A 19314-nucleotide genomic window follows, 5' to 3' on the forward strand; every position below is an offset into this window, starting at 1 on the left:
CTCTTTCCTGCCTATGCAGGGGGTCGGACTCGATGATCTATTGAGGTCCCTTCCAACCCTAGCATCTATGAATCTATGTATCCATGTTCTCCTGCTGCCAGACGTACATGTGGGATACTAAGCTAGTTAATAATCTATTTATAAATTTAAAAAAAGCAATCAAGATTTATTTTGCACTGAACTCATTGGCTTCTTTAGATACAAGATATTCTCTCCATCTCCAGGGACTCTCCTGAAAATGAGAGGTTACCCCCAGCAAGGGAGAAATGTAAAATAAATACTGTTATAAATAAAACATCTTCCAGTATGTAAGGCAGTGCTATCAAGTTACCGTATACTTAATATATCTATAGAAAGACCCATAGTGTAACAGCATAAGCTTTAATCTGCAAAAAAAATTAACATATGTAGTAATAGTCCCTTAAAACCTCTAGACAATAATGAAGCTATCTCCTTACACTTCCAAAAACATCCAATAGCGAACTGGTTTTCAAGCAGCATGCAGCAATATGAAATAAGGAGTTGTCAATATTAGTTACCAAGAGAAAGACCCTCACTCTCCAACTCTCCCCTGTAAATCATGTTCACTTACCTGTGTAAATAAACCTGCCCGGAGCTCCTTTGCAAAACTGTTTTGATTTATATGATAGTGTAACTTCGACTACGCCAGGGATGTGACGAGGGGGGGTCTGGACTCGAATGGCATGAGGTGTGATCAACTGGGAAACAGCAGAAAGGGTAAAGCAGTTATGGGAAGATGTAGATATTTTCCCTCCCTCCCCATCCATCCACTCCCAAGTTGTGTTTCGTAGGCAAACATACTTCACTAACTACTTCATAGGACTTGCCCAATTCCATTGCCCCAGTAGTACATGTGGTGCAGTATCTTGTCTTCAACAGCTATGCAAAGTGTTTCAGACAAGGGTGTGAGAATTTCTCCCTCCCTGCCTCGCATAAGGAAACTACTAGGTAAATTGCCATCAGGGAAAATCTCTTCCGTACCCCAACCCCAGTTAGCTAGCTGTGGGTTTATCTCCTGAAGCCTGAAGTTTCGTTTCTCTTACAAAATTCTTGGATTTTAGTTTTGGTTTCAGTCCTGAACTGTTAAATCCCTTTTTTTAAAAAATCCTATTACACCATTGGCCCAGATGATAAAAGTACGGCTGTGAGTTTCATGGACTGTGTGTTGGGTGAAAAAGTGTTTCCTGTAAGCAGTTTTCTAGTAGATTTTCTTGTATTCTTATAAAAAATGGACCATTACACGTCCCCCCATGTTCCTTCTCTCTGTTAGCAATGTGAGGAGATACAGATTCTGAATCTGCTTAGCAATAGGAGGTAACATTTGCCTACCTCACTCCATACAAGCATGGTCCCAAATACAACTTGCAGCCCATCGAAAAAGTTGTCTCCTATGATGATTACCATGGCTCCCCCTGTAGTCCAGCCTTCACTTGGGCTAATAGCTTTGATGCATGGGGTGGCTAAATGAAAAACAACAGTAGTGGCAGGTTACGTTTTCTACAACTTGTTTCAAGGCTGGTTACAACTGATGTACAGCTGATGTAACCTACTGGAACAGATAACCACACAGCAGCTACTTGTGCTCCTCTCAAGCTAGGACCAGCTGCCCTGATACAAATCAGAGCTTAGAGCAGCTGGGCCTCCCTATTTAAAGAGGTTCTGCACTGCACTGCTGCACAGAGGTTCAGCTTTATAGAGGTTCAGCTGCACTGCTGCACAGATTCCCACTGCTGTTGAGGCCTAGAACAAGAACCTTCAATTTGTTCACCCTTAAAGGCTGATTATCCTTCCAAGGAATCAAAAATAAATACAGAATACATACATATATACATACATACAATGTGTTCTCTGTTTGCTGGTGTTAATTACTTTCCTACTCATTACTGGCATTTAGCATTTTGCCATTAAACCTAATAAGCCAACTGTAGTGCGTGTAAAAATGAACACTTAAATGACTGTGTTGAGGCTGCTGTAGAAATATTATTATCATACAATCACGGGAGCAAAAAAATGAAAACATGCAGAAGGAAGGATGTGTTAAAATGCACTGTGTTTACCCATGGGTTAAAGAGATGGAAATATCTCATGCTTCCTCCAATTCCTATAAAAACCAGTATCTAATCATTTTCTTGACTTTATGGAATAGGTTTTTTATCCTCTCTTCCATATGTTTAAGGCCCCTGGACTATACATCCCATCAGGAACCCAATATGGTTTCCAGGCCATAACCAAAGTCAATCCATCACTCCATTCCCAATGTTGACAGGGTCAGAGGTGAAGGGGAACTTTGGCAGGGCTCCAAAAACATGAGACTCCTTTGAACAGCCAGTCAATCACATCCAATCAGTCAAGGAAAAACTGGATGGCTTCCTAGGCTTGGAATCCTGGGAGTTTCCTTCTACCATTTCACTGCCCGCTGGGGGAGAATTAACACCGCTCCAAATTCTTTACTGATTCAATCATTTTCTTCCAGTTCATTAATTCTTCTTTAGGTTGATACAGGGCACATTTAAGAAGCAGGGCAACAAAACATTATAATGAAATAATAACCTTGCTTGTCTCTTCTACTAACATCATAAGCTCTTCTCACTTTCACTAGCTGCAGGGGAAGTGGGAGGTAGACAGAGATAGGATTGCTTTTTTAAGTGGTGCCTGTATGAAAAAAGGTGGAGCGTGTGGACGGGATTGAGTTGGAGAGAGAAGGGGTTGTCCCAGTTTGAAGCTTAACAGATACTGAAATTTCTGATGGCTTTATTCTACCCCAAGAACCGTGGTGTAGAGTATAGACAACTGTATGATTCTTACTTGGCCACACAAACTGAAGTCTGTTAGTGTTGGTTTCCTTCTGTGAACTGTTATGCTTTGCACACGGTTTGTTTAAGGAAACCGGTGACACCCTTTCATACATATCTCGTAAGGTTTTTGTTAAACTAAGATATCATGTTGCTTAATTTGCTTTGGAATCAAAATAGCCCAGCTGAGCATTAAGTCTGAAATTCACGTAACATTTAAACATCTTTACACTGTTCTCATCTTTACAGGACAGGCTAAGTAGTTAATGGGCTGGAGAGTCAATCTCTTAGATATAAGAAGGGCCACATTTTGCACTTTTCCCCACTCTTCTGTCCAGAAAACCCTAAGGGGGTAGTTCCTTGTCCCACCCTCAAAACAGAAACTCAAATGCGGAGAATGTTTTCCAGGCTTCAAAGTCCTGTACCTTCTGAGGGGTCAAGTCTCCTCGCCCTCCGCCCATGCTTGGAGTTGTTATGAACAAACATGTTGTCAGATACCGCCAATACATGTCCATCAACGTTCACAGTTGTTGATAACACAACCTGGATAATTCAAGGAGAGAGAAAAAAAGGCAGGTAAACTAGTCCTTTTGTGTATTTATGCTTGTAATGTATTCAGTACTCAACAGAGTTAAAAACCTATTCTGTTTGTTAAATATAATCATCTCTTGCAGGGTATATTCCCTAACAAAGGGGAGAAAAGTATTTTCAGCTTCTATTGAATTCCATTTAACATGGTTCAGATAACACCTTCAGCATGCATAGTATGATGAAACAGCAACTGCAGATGGTCCTATGTTTGGTTTCTTGTGATGTCCTGTAGCTACAAGACCAGAGGAGTGATGCTGTGCTGGATCAGGCCCATGGATGCCTTCCTCCCCACATGCTGCACAGGTCCCAGACCAACCAGAGTAGGCAGTACATGTAGCTTGTGTCCCAGAGCAGTTGGGGCAGGCACCACAGGTGGCTTTTGTCCTGGCCCCTGCATGCAGGACCGGTATGATGCACATCAGGTGTGGCATGTGGGTCAACTCAAGACCTGAGGGTAACACCTGGGACTAGATAATGGAACTATGCAGGCTATATCTTTGACACCCCTGGCATAGCTGAGAGAGAAGAGGTAATGTGCTCTCTGCTCTGTACAGGCCCTTTTAATGTGTCCCAACCTAAACACTCAAAATCACTAGTTATTTTTTTAAATCTTGTCCTTTATGCCCAACCTGGCTGCCTTCTAACGAAGCACAGGTAAACACCTACTGGACAGATTATTTGTTATTCATTTTCATTCTATGCACTCTGAGACGTGTCCTTAAACCCATCAGAAGAAATGCCTAGCTATCATAACTATCATAAAGAATATGCATCTTTTTCGAGCCTTATTAGATCTTCAACTCATGGAAGTCCGTGTAGCTCCACTGACTTCATAACAGCTACTTCATTTCACAGATGTAGATGTAACCCCGCGTGTGTATATGCACTTTAAAGATGTACTTATGCAATTGGTAAAAGAATAACAGGCTTTAATTGTTGATAAACAGTACTCAGCACACAGTAGGAAAAACCTGGCCCTGCTGGAGGATTTTGCTGATTTAAAGAAAGTGCGCGTGCTCTCACTCTTTCTTTCTTAAAGACAAGTTTAATTCATTCCAAAAGGCTCTTGTCATACTGTACATTAATATTTCTCATGCATTCCTGTCACAAAATGTGTTGCTTTTGTGTGCCAACTGATTTCATCATTGCACATTTGGGTGGAGCAAGACTCTGTTCCAAAGTGAACATTTCCCACATGACATAGCTGAATCCACTCAGATGCACTTCATTATTTTCTGTTAAACAATGGAAATAAATTTTAGTCTCTAGCTGGCCATGCAGACCATAGTGTGGTAACAAGGGAATAAACCTGAATTATGCCAGTGCCTGAAATATTTATGACAAGATTTTAAATTGCAAACAAATGTAAATCAAAAAGGATAGTGTGTGTGTATACACACATACACACACACACACACACACACACACAATTACATTTATATACAACGATATAATATGCAAAAACCCAACCACGTACCCAGTATGTATATATAATATAACACTGATCTATCCCAATTATACATAATATATTTCAATATACATGAGCACACTGTATACAAGTTACATGTGCGTGCAAGTATGTAAGTGTTACATAAGATACTTTTTCCAATGTTAATGTTCTAAAGCTCCCTGCAGTGCAAGTGGTGACTTCCAGGAGAGCCTTCAGTCTTGCCAGGTACTGAGCACAGTGGGCAGGAATTGCTCATATCCAAGAGTGGTTCCACTGTGGCATCTCTCAAGATCATCACTGGGAAGTGAAGGTAATGGCACCTCACAGGCTGGGGCCAAAAGAACACAAATGAAACCATTCTTAGAGGTAGTCCCACAGTGCAGAATTTGGTCTGGAACTTTTTCCCAAAGCTTTCAACCGTGCTTTGTCCTGACATTTTGTTCAAGCCCTCCTTAGGCATTACCAAAATTCTGGAAAAGAGATCTTTGTCCTTCTCCTTTTATCTAGGCTAAACAGTACGGACACCTTAGATTATGGATACAAGGTTACTAGAGATCTAGACTGAGTTCCATTTTGTCCCTTCATCTGGTGAAGATAAACAATGAAATTGTTTAATACTGAAGATTAAAACCCAGTGTTTTAAGAAGAAAAGGAAGAGGAATGTGCATTCCACCATAGTCTCTAACTCCCAGGCCCTCCCCTTTCACAAGCCAACTACTTTCCCCCTGTGAGTATTTCCTGGGTCATGGAGGGTGACCCTTTCCATCTGGAATCAATCAGTCAACTCCTGACAACTTCCTGAAACACCTCACTCCATTTCCTGTTCTCTCCCCCTTCTCTCTTTCCCCCTGGTTTGCTTCACTCTTCAAAACTGCAGGCCACAGCAGCTTAATGTTAGAGGGTCAGACACAGTTAGACTCCAAAACACTACACAAGAACACCTTTGACCTTCAAAAATCTTTACATCTTAGCTAAACAAATCAAGGTCAACATTTCTTACCATTACCTTATTAACCATTTATATGTATTTTCACCAATGTCTTCTGAAGGCATATCCATCAGTATCACTCGTCATTCTAAGATCATAACACACACTGAGATTTTTCTTTACATGTTTTTTCTTTACATGTATTTAGGACTGGTATAACTTCCTTGTAGATGCTGATATAATTTACTTGGAGATGCAAGTCCTCAGATTTGCTACAACTCAAGCAAATTGCCCTCTGCCATGGTGTCCAATTCCTGATCTAATAGGACCACCTCTTCTGATGAGTTGATAGTTCCAACTCTATGCCCACTTGATTGATCTTCCTTTCGTTAAGATCACTGATTAGTTTCAGTGTTGTGACTGTGGTGAATTCTAGGCCCCAGGGAATGGAATAAAAACACCAATATATTTCCTACAGGCCAGTCAATACCCTTTAGTGACCACATAGCTTGTGGTCACAGCTGGTCCGGACTAGACTTGAACTAAATAGCCTAGAAAAAAAACATGTTGCTCCCCAATTGCCCGAGTTATCCAGTCCTGTGAACAATGACATTAGCAGAATATCTGAAGTCTGTAGTGGTTTGTCCAGTTGAAATAGGAAAACACCTAGGCAATATACTATTCCTTCACTGATCTGAATCTAGATTCCCACCAGAATAATGGAGACAGACGTGAAGCCTACTAAGTTGTTTTTTTGGCAGTTCCTAAGAGTCTCTTTGCTACTCTGAAGGTTTCCTCTTTTTGGCTCTGAGGTCACAGATACCAGATAATCATTCCCCTGCAATATTAGAAACCTTTACTCACTGCATCTCTGCAGCATTCTCATTTCCCAGTTGGATTATTATAATGCACTCTCTGCATGAAGACCACACTGAGGCTTCAGAGCACAGCAGTGCTACCCATCTTTATCATATTAAAAACGGGATCCATAAGCCGACCTGTTCCTTTGGCTTCCAAGCATGATCCCAAATGCCAGCTCTAATTTACAGATCTGTACCCGGGTACCTTAGAGATTACCTCTCTTGCTTCCCACTTCTGACAGCGGAGATCAGTCTAGACAGCTTTGATTAACAGCCTCAAGTTTTAAACCTTGGACTCCTGCAGCTGGACATTTGCAACTGCAAGTCTTTATTATTTCATCCCCCTTTACTGGAGGGAGCCAATTTCAATAAAGTTAGGGTGATAACAGAGAGGCGTTCTTGAGCTACATTAAAGATGTGTTGCAAAACTAGCTGGTGTTACCAAATGCCTCACAACCCTGAGAAGAATGGTACTACACATGCAAAGTACTCTTTCTTTCACATACTTGTCACATCTATACTTTCATAGTCCCAAACCCTTGCCATTCTAACTTATAACTGGACACACACATACACACATTATTGAAGTACAGGTTTTCCTCACTTTATGTGGGTTCTGTATGTGCAAATTTGCTCTTATGCAATAACCTTTTTATACCAAAACTTGGTTATATGTGAGGTAAATTCACTCTTATGCGATCAGTGTGGTGGAAGCCTGCAGTCAGCTGCTTTGTGTGGTGCATTATGGGAGTGACATGCACCAAAATATAGTCTCCTGTGTGCATCTGTGCTCCTCGCTCGTTGTCTGTGATGTGTTTCTGTAGTTGCCATCCCCATTATGACTTCTAAGCGTCCCGCTAGCTTATCTGCTACCTCTATCTCCTACTGTCTGGTGCTGATGAATACCAAAATTGTTTTGTAGAAGTGGTAGAAATGGGTCCAGGGGTCAGTACAGTCAAGGTCTTGGAACATATCCCTATTTGTTACACTGTAAAGTGGGTTCCCTTTATGCGAATACAAATTATGCACCATTTTCCAGGAATGCATGTACAGCATAAAGTGAGGGAAGCCTGTATCTCAATATATACACTCATTTCCATATGCATACTCACTCACCAAGCACACGTACAGTTACATACAACACATCTGTGTAAATCATCTCTAAAAAAAATCTCTGCTCCCATTCCAAGTGTGGAAAAAGTTCTTTATGACATCTTACATCTGGAAACAATATTGAATTCCTGATGCACTTTCCTTTACAACCATGCAGTCACAGTACCATATTATTTTAACTTTTCCAAAGAATAACTATTATGTAAATTTTTTAAATTATTATCATTTTCCAGCTGAGTGAATGAAAATATAATATGTGCCAGGCTTCATCCTGTTGTCTTCACTCTGACAAAACTCCCATTGATGTCATTGGCAGTTTTGGTTCAATGAGTAATTCAGGAGTAGACATTTAGTATTCTGTTTGCTGCATAGTTGGATTCAGGATGGGCAACACAATCTATAAAAATGCCAGCAACCTCTCTTTGCACAAAACTTCTATTGATTTCAATGAGGCGTTCCACACTTAGAGTTTGCTCCTGCAGTGAAATCCACATAGGCACAGGGGACTGTCCACATGACCTCATTTCAGGAAAGGGGCCTAAGAGGGAGGACTACATTCTCTAGCACATTAAAACATATCAGATGTATGAATTCCTAAAATGTGTTTAGCCTTTCTCATACACACAGGGATGAGCTGATCCAGCCAAACATAGTTCAGGAAGGAATCTCCCCAGGTATATGAGATTCTTCCTCATTTTTGCTTTCCTCCTGCTCCCCTCCCAGTGAACTAAGGTAGAAAACCTGGTAGTGGATATCTCACAATAAGATTTCTGGCAAACTCACAGAGTGCTGCTCTTTCTGGGGTTTTTGTCACTATAAATTGCACCATTACACAGTAATTTGTGATTACAGAGCATATTCTGTGGCCCATATCTTTTCTGAATTAGGACCATGCTATAGGATCTGCTTAATCAGGACAGTCCTGGAGCAAGCAGAATTCCCAAACAACAGGTGGCTAATGCTTTAGCTATGGGTCTCAGTTGAAGCATTTTAATTATAGGGCATTTATACACATGCTCGGGGGGGGGGGGGGGGGGGGGAGAGGTGCTTTAATTAGAGCAGCTCTGAGAGACAGCAGACTCTCCAGCAGACTTGATTAATCAATTAATGAAGTGTGCTCCAATGCACGTGTATAAGTGCCCATAGTGCCTCATCTCAATTCAACAGAATTACTGTCCCCCATTATGTACTGGTTATTACCGTTAAGCATTACTGGACTTCAGTCAAGTTCCCTGGAAGAAATCCTCATTAAATTGAGTGGAGTGTATCAGGTTTTTCTACACTGCTCCTAGGGAAACTGCCCTCTGAGAATTCAGCGAGGATGAATACGAAGGTACCTATGAAGGTACCACTGGTACATTTCCAGTTCAGCTGAAGTCAAAGTCAGTAGTAAGGCTGATTGAACAGTCGACCAAATTTTAAAAACAAACAGACAAACAAAAACAGGCCAGATCATCAGCTGGTATAAGACAGCATTGTGCCATTTCAGATCTCACCCCTGATTCATATAATATAACAATACAGCAGATGACTCCTTTACAGTCTCTACAGTTGCACTGGGGATGAGATAAAGTTAGGAACTACTGTCTTGACAACATTTTAGTTCAAGTGTAACATTCTATGGTTTTACCTCCAGTGGGTTTCTTTCAATCCCTCTGGTGGCAGCCAGGATTTTGAGTGACATGAACACAAAATCTGAGCATTCATGGCAATTGGCTTCCTCCATCAAAAGTTCTGGTTTTATAAATACTGCCTTCCACTTATACAGCCTCAACCAAGTACTTCCATACACTTTGAAAACATTACTTAAACCTCACAAACACCCCTTAAGGTACAGATGTGCCAATGTATAGATGGAGAGAAGGGCTGACTAGATGTTTTGACATGCTCACGGTCACAGATTGAGTCAGAGGTAGAATCAGCAATAGAAGGCAGGTTTTTGTTCCTGACTAATCCAGAAGGTTGCTTGCAAGTAAGAGGTGTGCTAGCCACAATAAAAGTACATTTATGCTAGATGTAATTTAACAATACAAAATCATCATGCCTTGAAATATGTGGCTTATTTCAACAGTAGAAAAGTGGCTTTAGTGTTGGTCAAAAAGGCCATAAGCTAAGTGATTTTCATTATGTCTGTGAAGCTCCTGCCCAGTAGCAAAGCACATTTCAAACACTTGATGAGATCACAAAGCAGCTGGTGTTGTTCCTAAAACTCAAGGACTAGAGTAAAAACTTGCAGGCATCTGGAGTTGTATTAAATTTACAATTCATCTTTTTTTAACTGTCTGCTATAAATGATATTTAACATTGAGATGTTTTTAAATATGTCATAGCTGGTCTATGCCATAGCTTAGGTCTGGAGCATTCCTAAAAATGAGACCCTGGATCTCAACACCCTTGAACTCTTTTTATGATCCAATTCATGCCCAAACAATTCACATCCATCTCTAATCAAAACCATTTACCTGACACTCTTCCAGTCATCACAAAAACAGGATCCTGTGCTTAAATAACTCAAAAAATACTGTACAGTATGAGTTCAGCCTATAGCATCTGGGACTGTATGTCAAACAGCAAAGTCAATGGTAGGATTCATGCTTTCAGCACACTAAATTCTGAAGTGTCTTTGGATGGAAACCTGTCAGTTTCAACAGCTCTACTAGATTTCAGCCTCATCTCAGACTGTGAGCAGTTGAAAGGGTTGTGTTTGTTTTTAGATCGTCTAGTATGATAGGTCTCCAATCCCTTTTTAAGTTCCTTTAAGTGCTGCTACAGTAGAAATAAATATGATCCTGCAAAATACATCTGCATACTCAGACTTAAAGTTAGTCGTATGAAATCAGTTTACTTAAGTAAGTAAAGTTTAACAAGTACACAGGATACTGAAAGACTACAGTTTTAATAACAGCAGTACTAAGACTTTATTCAAGAAAACGGCCGAGTTTTTTCTGTGTGTGGCACAAGAATGAAAACTAATGAATTACATCATGAATCAATAAACTATCCCTCTTTCCTCCTACATGTCATACTCTGCTTTACAAAATCAAGATGGTCTTGCAGTTCTAGAATTGACAGCTGTCCTTTCTAACCTAATCACAAAACTTGGCACATTCATTACCTTTGTTGATGTAAAGCTTAACAAGTGGAATGAAAATGAACATGTGTTTGGACTGTGAGAGCATACCAGTATTTTAGGATGATGTGCATATTTTAACTTCTGACACTCGGAGGGTGTGCCTGCAGCTTCTGTCTGACACTAAGGCAGATGAACAGGTGTTTGCACAAATTGAGAGAGAAAAGAATCAGGTGGATTTAAAAGAAGGGAATTCCCAGCCAAGTTTAATATATGTCTTGATCCATTGCACTGTGTTCAAGCAAGGTTTTTTTAAAAATATATTGCCTACCTTCATTGATTACTCTTGGTTAATCTAACCTTCCTAGTCCTTACCTGCAACAGAATGTGACTACACACTAAGGCTGCTGAAAAATGTTGTTACTTTTCCACCTAAATTGCCTACTTTTCGGTTTTTATAAAAAAAATGGTTAATGCAGCTCTAGCTAACCTAAGAGCTCATTAATATAAGCCCAGTTTGGACATATTTAGGCTCAGGTTCCTCTCCCACTTAAATAAATCCAAGTTTTGCTATTTTTTTCCAAATGGGATCAGCTTTATTATTATGAATCACAATCATCCTAGCATAATACTTTTAACACAGAACTAGAACAAACCTGATGGCTTAGACCAAGTCTCTTGATGAACTTTTGGGTTTGAAGTCAAACTTGAAGGGCATGAACCCACAAGGGTGGAAATTACAGGAATTTATATGAGCCTTGCAAAACAAACCAGAGTTTCACTTGGCCCTGACTTCTCAGGCTTGGCGTGCAGTGAGGTAGAGAGCCCAGATGAGGAAGAGCATATCCTAGCTCATCTCCAATAAGCTGCTGATTTTGGTCAAAAGTTCAAAAACTACTGAAAGGCTGCACTTCCTTGCACGTGAGAGGGGCATGCCAGGTGGATATGTTAAAGATAATCACTCAGTAACCATGTAATTCTGTAAGACTGATTTCATTCTACTTGTTCCATGTTCAACTGGAAATATAAATTCAGTCAGGTTGAATAACATCACCATCTTAGAAACAAGGCGGTAGAACGTGAAATAAAAGCCAACACCATAGGCAGAACACAGCCAGAAAATTTGGATTCCAATCCAAACTTCTCTGCAGTTCAGAACTTGGTCCAAATTCAGCGGGTTTTACTCACTGCGAAAGACTGAAATCACCACTGCATCTCTCTAAAAGTTTAGATGTGTTTGGAGCCAGTGTTTGGCTTCAGGTCATTCTGTAACCAATATTGTTATTTGTATTTTGGCCCCAGCATAAACTCCAGTTACCAACTGGGATTACACTGCACTAGTTTCTGTACAAATACTGAAGGCAGGCTCCTTAAACTTTCTTCTTGCGTTACAGAATCACTTCTTCTCGCTTATAACCAGCTGAACTACAAACCATAAAATACTCAGAGACTTCAGAGCCTCTGAGCCCACTGACTGGTAAATACAGCTGATTGGGAAACTTTTTATGTTCCCACAAAAAAAAATCAAGAGTGTTTCAAAATGTTCTTTACTGCCTCAGATTTTCAAAGTTAAACAAACACTCCAGTTTTATTTCCAGCATTCAGAATTTTTAGTTTTCAAATTTACAGTAAAAACACAAACATTTTTGACAGAACACATTGGTTTTATCATTAAAGCTATATTCTGTCCAGAAGGCTTTGATGGCAACATTTTGACCAGTTCTCAGAATTCTCACAAAGTATGACTCTGGAGCATGAAGAGGTGCAGTAATTTATCCAAGCAGCTACAAAAAAAAGTCTTATTACAGAGTCAGGAGAACAACCCAGATCTCATAATTTCAAGTGTTCTTTGACAGTCAGAAAGCCATGCCTCCCTTTACAAACTGACTGCACTCATTGTTTGTATCAATGATGATAATGATAGAACAGCTGATGAAAGATGCAAGCGGAGCAGCTCTAATAGTAATATTAATCATGAATACTAGCCCCCACTTAAACATACTCTTTTTTTCATTTGGCGATTTCCTAGGCCCTAATTCAGGAAAGACATATATACATTCTGAAGTGTTTTCCTGAATCAGGGCCAAGGAGCATTTACAGAGGTGAGTGAACTTTATTATCCTCATTTAGAGGTGGAAAGTCTGAGGCAAAGAGAAGTGAAATGACCCGCCCAAGGTTGCTCATGGAGCTAGTGAAGAAGTCAGGGACCAAATGCAGTTCCTCTCACTGGAAATCTAGTCACTTGTCTACTTGACCAAGAGATGAACCAGTTTTGAGGTCAGTTTTCCTCACCAGCCTCTAAAAATGGCACCTTTCTTATCACCAAACTACCCATATGCGCAGGGAACATTTGGGGGGGGAAAGGTTGTTTAATTTTTGTTAGGAGTGAATTACAAGTGAGATATTTATGAAATAAAGCTACTTGTTCAAAAGATTAGCATAGGGGCAAGGAGAAACTGTGCCTTTCTTCTTGCTGGTGTTTCCAACCTGACACACTTCACCTCCCTCTGTGTTTTTATTAGCTGGTATTTTCAATACATCAGCGACAACTATGATGAAACCAGTGGCAGATTTCACTGCAAAGCAGCTGGGTCATTGTCCCATGGGTCTTGTTGCTTTGCCGCATGAGATCTTAAAGTGACCATGACTGTTTTGGCTGCTGTTTTTCAAGAGGCTGAAAGGAAGGTTATGAAAGAGTTAAAAAGTCAGGGAGCTAGAAAGGAGGGGAGGGGGAATGGTGTTGCTTGTGTACCATGTACATAGCTACTTTGAAAAATTCTGAGGCATCTAAGTATCACAAACATGATCCCTGCTGTGGGCAGCTGTATGCGCGAGTGCTTTGCCCGAGGGTGTCAAATCAAATATCCAGTGCTGGTTGGTACAGTACATCACTCCCCCTTCGGGATTCAGAGTGGGGAAAGCAGGGAAGGGGGGAAAAGAGGCTTAAACACAGCAGATAAAGAAAAGCTTTAACAGTATTATTTATCATTTATTTATTGTTTATCAGGTTTATCATTTAAGGGCATTACATTTATTACTAACAATGTAGGTGAATACACGCACACACATATTTTAAAAAAGGAAAAAAAAGACAACTTAGTGCTGAGTCTCGTAACACTTACCTGGAACCGTCTCATATCTCTGGGGTTCCCTGCTGTTTTCAGACAATTCTGATTGCACTTGAGGAAAAATTTTAAGAAGAATCTGCAATGATAAGGGACTGTGTCATTTTTATTAACAGTAAATTAACATCTATCATTATCAACCAGTTTCATGTTGATACAGTTGTGTATCAGAGCAGAGCAATTTACATGATGGTAGATCAACAGACAGGCTTCATTTAACTGGAACCTGACAACTTAAAAAAAATTTGAACTTTTCTTTTTTTTTTTTTTTTTTTTTTTTTTAACCGTTTGACCTGTAAGTAGCATCTAATGTGATTGTAATTGAAAAGGGATATTAAAACCCTTCCAAGTGCAAGCACTATTCCAATGTCTTTAAAAGAGATATACCTGTTTACTCCAGCTGAGAATCTCAATCTGTTTTTCCTGACTTTCCTTACCTTGTATGTCTGACTTAACTTTTTCTTTAGTTAATTTCACTTATTTTTCCCTTTGTCATATAGTCAGTTTCTTCTGCTGACTGTGTAGGTAGTGATTCTCCACCAGGGTGCCACCACACCCTGGGGTACCTTGAGCTATTTTCATGGGTGCCATAGGGTGCCACACATTGTTAACATTTAGATGTGCAAACATGATTCACAAGATAAACCCAGAGTTTTTAAACAGGAATCCATAATGTTAAAAACATTGTACCCTGTTGTGGTCCTTGAGTCTTTCCAAGAGAAAAGCTGCTTTATTATTTTTTGTAGTAAAAAAAATGGGCGAAAACTAAGAGCTGGCATTTTCCAAGGGGTTATCTGAATCTAAGGAGAGGTATCTTGAGCCTAACAAGGATTGCCTTTTGTCTAAAAGAGTTGAGAATCACTGTTGTAGTTCTTTTGTGCAACTGTGTTGGAAGGATAATGCTATTATAAGAACGACACAAAGTGACATGGAGAGGCGTACAACCCCAAATTACTTTGGATGCTTAAAAAAAAAAAAAGCTGGCTACATTATATGTCGAAAGTACCTTTTAGGTATTCACTTTTTAGTGAAGTACAGAGAACTGCTGATGATCCAAATTGTACTCTTAAACCAACTATTAAAAAAGAGGATAACACAAGTTAAGGAAATACGGGAGAGCTGATGCAATCTGTAAGGGATAAATTAAAGCCTGTATATATGCTAGTGGTTGTAAAGCAACCGCATAAATTACTTTTATTTGATGAAACACACAAATATTTGCCGCTTTATAATTCACTGCTGTTGTAGTTTGCATTTAACTAGATTTCATCACAGCAGTCTTCACAGACGTAGTGGACATTACAGACTAAACTGCTTGCATTTTGCACTTTGGAATACTATCACTAGAAAGCTGTTTCTCTACAGGCTCTAAGGTGCAAAATTCTTCCATGTGAAGCTACAAATAAGTAGTCTTCCCTGTGCACTAATCTAGTCACCTATTAAACTTGTGAATTCTATGAAATATGAGTGACTACACAATTGTTAGCAAACACTTGCACCTGTCAGATTAAAAATTGAAACAGCCATGCTTTCGCGATGTAAACAGGAACAGCAAGAAATTCTTTCATGAATTCAAATATTTTTTTGCAACTCCCTTTTAGTACTTGGATAAAAAAACAATTTTTTTTCAGGACAAGGAAATTTGTGAAGTTTGTAAGGAAGATATAGGTATAAAAATATTTTAAATAGTTAAAGAACTGGTTTAGAATACAATGAAGGATTTATTTATTAATTTCTCTTGCTGAGCGCTTTCCTTACCCCCCCACCCCCCCAAAAAAATCAGCTTTTGCAGTAAGTTAAAGTCCCAGGTGAGCTAGGCCTATTTCCCTTTCTGTTACTATGACAACGATTTTTTACCGCAGTCCCAAAGTCCCTTCAGAACTCTCACATTCATGCCTTGAATAAGAACTTTAAAGGAGAAAGATGTATATTTTCAAGGGTTTACAAACAACAAAAGTAATAACAATAATAATAATAAAATCAACTTTCTTGCTAACGTGATTTTGTTTGCCCTTCTCATGATCCTGGCTCTTCCGTTCCATCTTCTTCAAAGACACAAAGAAATACCGAAGAATTTGATCCATTTGTATGTAGCTTAAACAAATAGACCAAAAGCATAAAACTACTGCCAACAAATAAAAACAAAAGACCTAGATGAGATAATAAATATGACCAGTACCAAAAATATCTTCCTATGGGCTTTTGCTGTATGAAAAGATTCTGTTATTTTTAGTATTTCAAGCATGCTTTACCCTTTTTCTTGCATGTTTCACAAATTATTATTTAGACTCATCATTTAATTTTTGCTAATAATTCCACCACCTCCTTGGTTCTTTATGTGATACAGGTAAAACACAGCGTCACTACTGCAGTCTCTTTCACTTTGTATTCAAGTTCACTGGTGAAAAATGGATCAATGCTCCCTTGTTAGAAGGCAACTTCTATGAACAGAGCCCTAGTCACCTGGTTATACTTAGAACTAAAAATCATACAGAACTTTATGTCTTAGGAGGAATGCTAAGCAAGGAAAGAAAAATGGAAATATATACATACTCACTAATACTCTTGCAAATAAGTCTTTTGCTAGTATTCACAGCTGCTGTTGTTTGAATGTTTTGGTAAGCAAGATAGTATTTACAAATTGGTTTATAGAGGGTTAAAACGGGTATACTAATGCACTTTAATACTGGTGTGAGAGTTCAATCTAGAAGTACTCTCACATACAAAGCTTTTTTTTGCTGCATATGAACTGCCACAAATGCTCACAGATAATTTGCAAACACATAAAGGAACTCCTATTTATGGAGCTCAGGTCATCTACAAAAAGAAACCAATTCCACATGACTAACAGAACCAGCTCTCCCACACAAAGACGTGGAAATCAGTTGCCAGAAACCACAGATTAATTGGTAGTGTAGAGTAATGGCAAATAAATCATCAGAAAGATGACCTGTTCATGGATAATATGAAAACAGAAATGAGGACTAAATCAATCAGAAAATGCATTTCCAACTAAAACACAAAACTCATACACCTACACACATGTGTGTGCACACTTACACACACAACTTGTATTTCCTTCTATGTCTAAAGAGAGAGAGATTCCACCCAACCAGAACTTCCTATAACCAAAGAACGAAAATCAGGAGAGTATAGAAAGTTTATTAGAAACATCACATTGTTGATTTAATTTACCTTGCAAACTGTTATGATACCATAGTAACGTGCAATACAAAATTCTAAAATAGGTAGATAGGCATTATGAATTCTTTAAAAGCAACTTTGACTCCACTTTACCAGGTTTAGTGGACTTGAACAGGGTCTTTAACCAAATCCAAAATACCTGAAGCCAGATCATCGGTTGGTATAAATCCACCAAGCACAAGCAGCATGGGGACTGGCTCAGACTTAATAAAATAAGGCTGATTTTCACTAACTGATAAATCTCGTGTAGTCCTAAATATTCAAGGAAAACTATATGCTACTTCTTTTAGGACTGATTTCCACCTCCATGATGCAAAGTATCTCTCATTGGCCACATTGACGGGAGAGCACTTAGCATCTCACCACACTGGGAACAATGGGATTTGTGCCAAGGTCTTCAACACCTAGTGATTTGGGGTGTCCAAGTTGAGAGACCCTTAAAGGAATATCTGCCCCTCTGAAAATCAGGTCCTTTAAGCTATCTTAAATTGAGCATCATGCTGCTTCTGAAATTTTTGTCCTTGGTACTTAACAATTTAGCATTATAACAACACTCAACCATTGTTTTCATTGTGGGTCTCTTCTCTCTGAAGCCCAGGGGCTACTCTAAAGTGCCTTAATCTCAGCCTTTGCCCCTTCTTCTCCACTTTTAGATTTATATACACAGAATGATTTTCTTCTTTCCCCAAGTTGAACCAGGTCAGTCTTTTTATTATCCTGGATATTTTACAATTAATTTTAACTGCAACTGGGCATTCTCATAAAGTATTTGGTCTGACATTATGTATACATGTACATTTTAAATAGTTACATCTGAGAAAGGCATTTATATTTATTGAGGCATTAGAATAAAAATAATTGTTAGTGGAGGTATGGGAAGAAAGCAAGGAGTTGAACTGACTAAAGCTGGTTTAGACATAACAGGAGCATCACAGAAGGGCTTTATTATTTTTAAATTTGAACCTTTAGAAAAAAAAATTGAACCCAGTTCTCCATTTCTTAGCTGGCCTTTGTTCCTTTTAAGACCAGTGCAAGCTATGGGTTTAACAGATGATTCAAATTCTAGCCAAGTAGTAAGAAGTATAGCCCATTCATCCTGTATATCAACATTCTAGACACTGAAAGAAAACTTAGCTTATTTTGAATGACTACCATTAAAATTTATGACAGCACTATAAAAGACCCAGATATTTTAATGCACAGGCCTAAAAACTAAGTTACACACACGCACACGTGTGTGTGCGTGTGTGTGTGTGTGTGTGTGTGTGTGTGTTCCCCTGCAACTTGAGGACCATCTGTCTAGTCAGAGGATGCCTTTGAGGTGGCATTTTGGAAGCCTCTGGCCAGACCATCAAATACCTGTTCAACTTGTCACTATCATCAGTTCTAATTTATAGGGTACTGTAGTTGTACACAATTCTTTATGTATAGATGAAGGATGATCTGGTACAGTTCGCATGGGACTGGCACCTGAGTTCAGCTCTGCACTTTGGCCAGACTTTGGGCAAGTCCTTGAAATCTTTCTTGTGACTGCCTTCCCTGTCACTGAAGTAGAGGATGATAATTCTGTTCTTCTAGTCTCTGTCTGTCTAAAATATAGTTTCACTGGGGCTGAAACAATATATTTATACATATAGGTACTGTGCCTAACATATGGGAATCCCAATCTCAGCTGAAGCCCCTAGCCAATAGTATAAGCCTATAAATAATATTTAAAAACAACATCAGAAGAAACAATTAATTCCATTTTACAGAAAGCTTAGCAACCTAAGGGACTGATACCCATCAACTTTAAAGCTAAGATCACTCAGGACCTCAGAGATAGAACTCAGTTCATCTCTAATACATGCAATGAAGATAAGGGACAAGGCATTTGAGTGTAGTAAGCTGGTAGTTAGGAGGATCAGACAGGGTTTGGGGAGGATCAGACAGGGTTTGGGGAGCCACTGGAAGGAGAGCAAGGATGCTTATCACAGATTACTTGGAACCTACTAGGCATTCCAGGTATAAGGAAGGGCATGAGGGAAGAAATGGAGTTGGAAGAACAGATAAAAGGCAACAGAACACTGTGGCAGGGCACTGTTGGCGCCTGCCACTTTAAGGGCCGAGCCAAACAGCCAGCACGTGCTTAATTGTGGCAGCCACTTTTGATACATTGCT

General features: G+C 39.3%; 1 protein-coding gene across 3 annotated transcripts in view; it reads right to left on the reverse strand.

The window, feature by feature from the left end:
- Positions 1-19314, reverse strand: part of EBF2 (early B cell factor 2) — a 238991-nt gene that overhangs the window by 37066 nt on the left and 182611 nt on the right. For 2 of the 3 annotated variants that reach the window (XM_025210136.1, XM_006028712.3), the window contains 4 exons: positions 13948-14029; positions 3239-3356; positions 1351-1481; positions 593-719 (listed from right to left, as the gene is read on the reverse strand). In XM_025210136.1, the coding sequence (XP_025065921.1) occupies positions 593-719; positions 1351-1481; positions 3239-3356; positions 13948-14029 (458 nt within the window). Of the gene's footprint in view, positions 1-592; positions 720-822; positions 901-1350; positions 1482-3238; positions 3357-13947; positions 14030-19314 lie in introns of all 3 variants that reach the window. The other variant, XM_025210135.1, reaches the window with a different exon arrangement.

The sequence above is a fragment of the Alligator sinensis genome, unplaced genomic scaffold, assembly GCF_000455745.1.
Source record: "Alligator sinensis unplaced genomic scaffold, ASM45574v1 scaffold685_1, whole genome shotgun sequence".
Classification (NCBI taxonomy): Eukaryota; Metazoa; Chordata; order Crocodylia; family Alligatoridae; genus Alligator; species Alligator sinensis.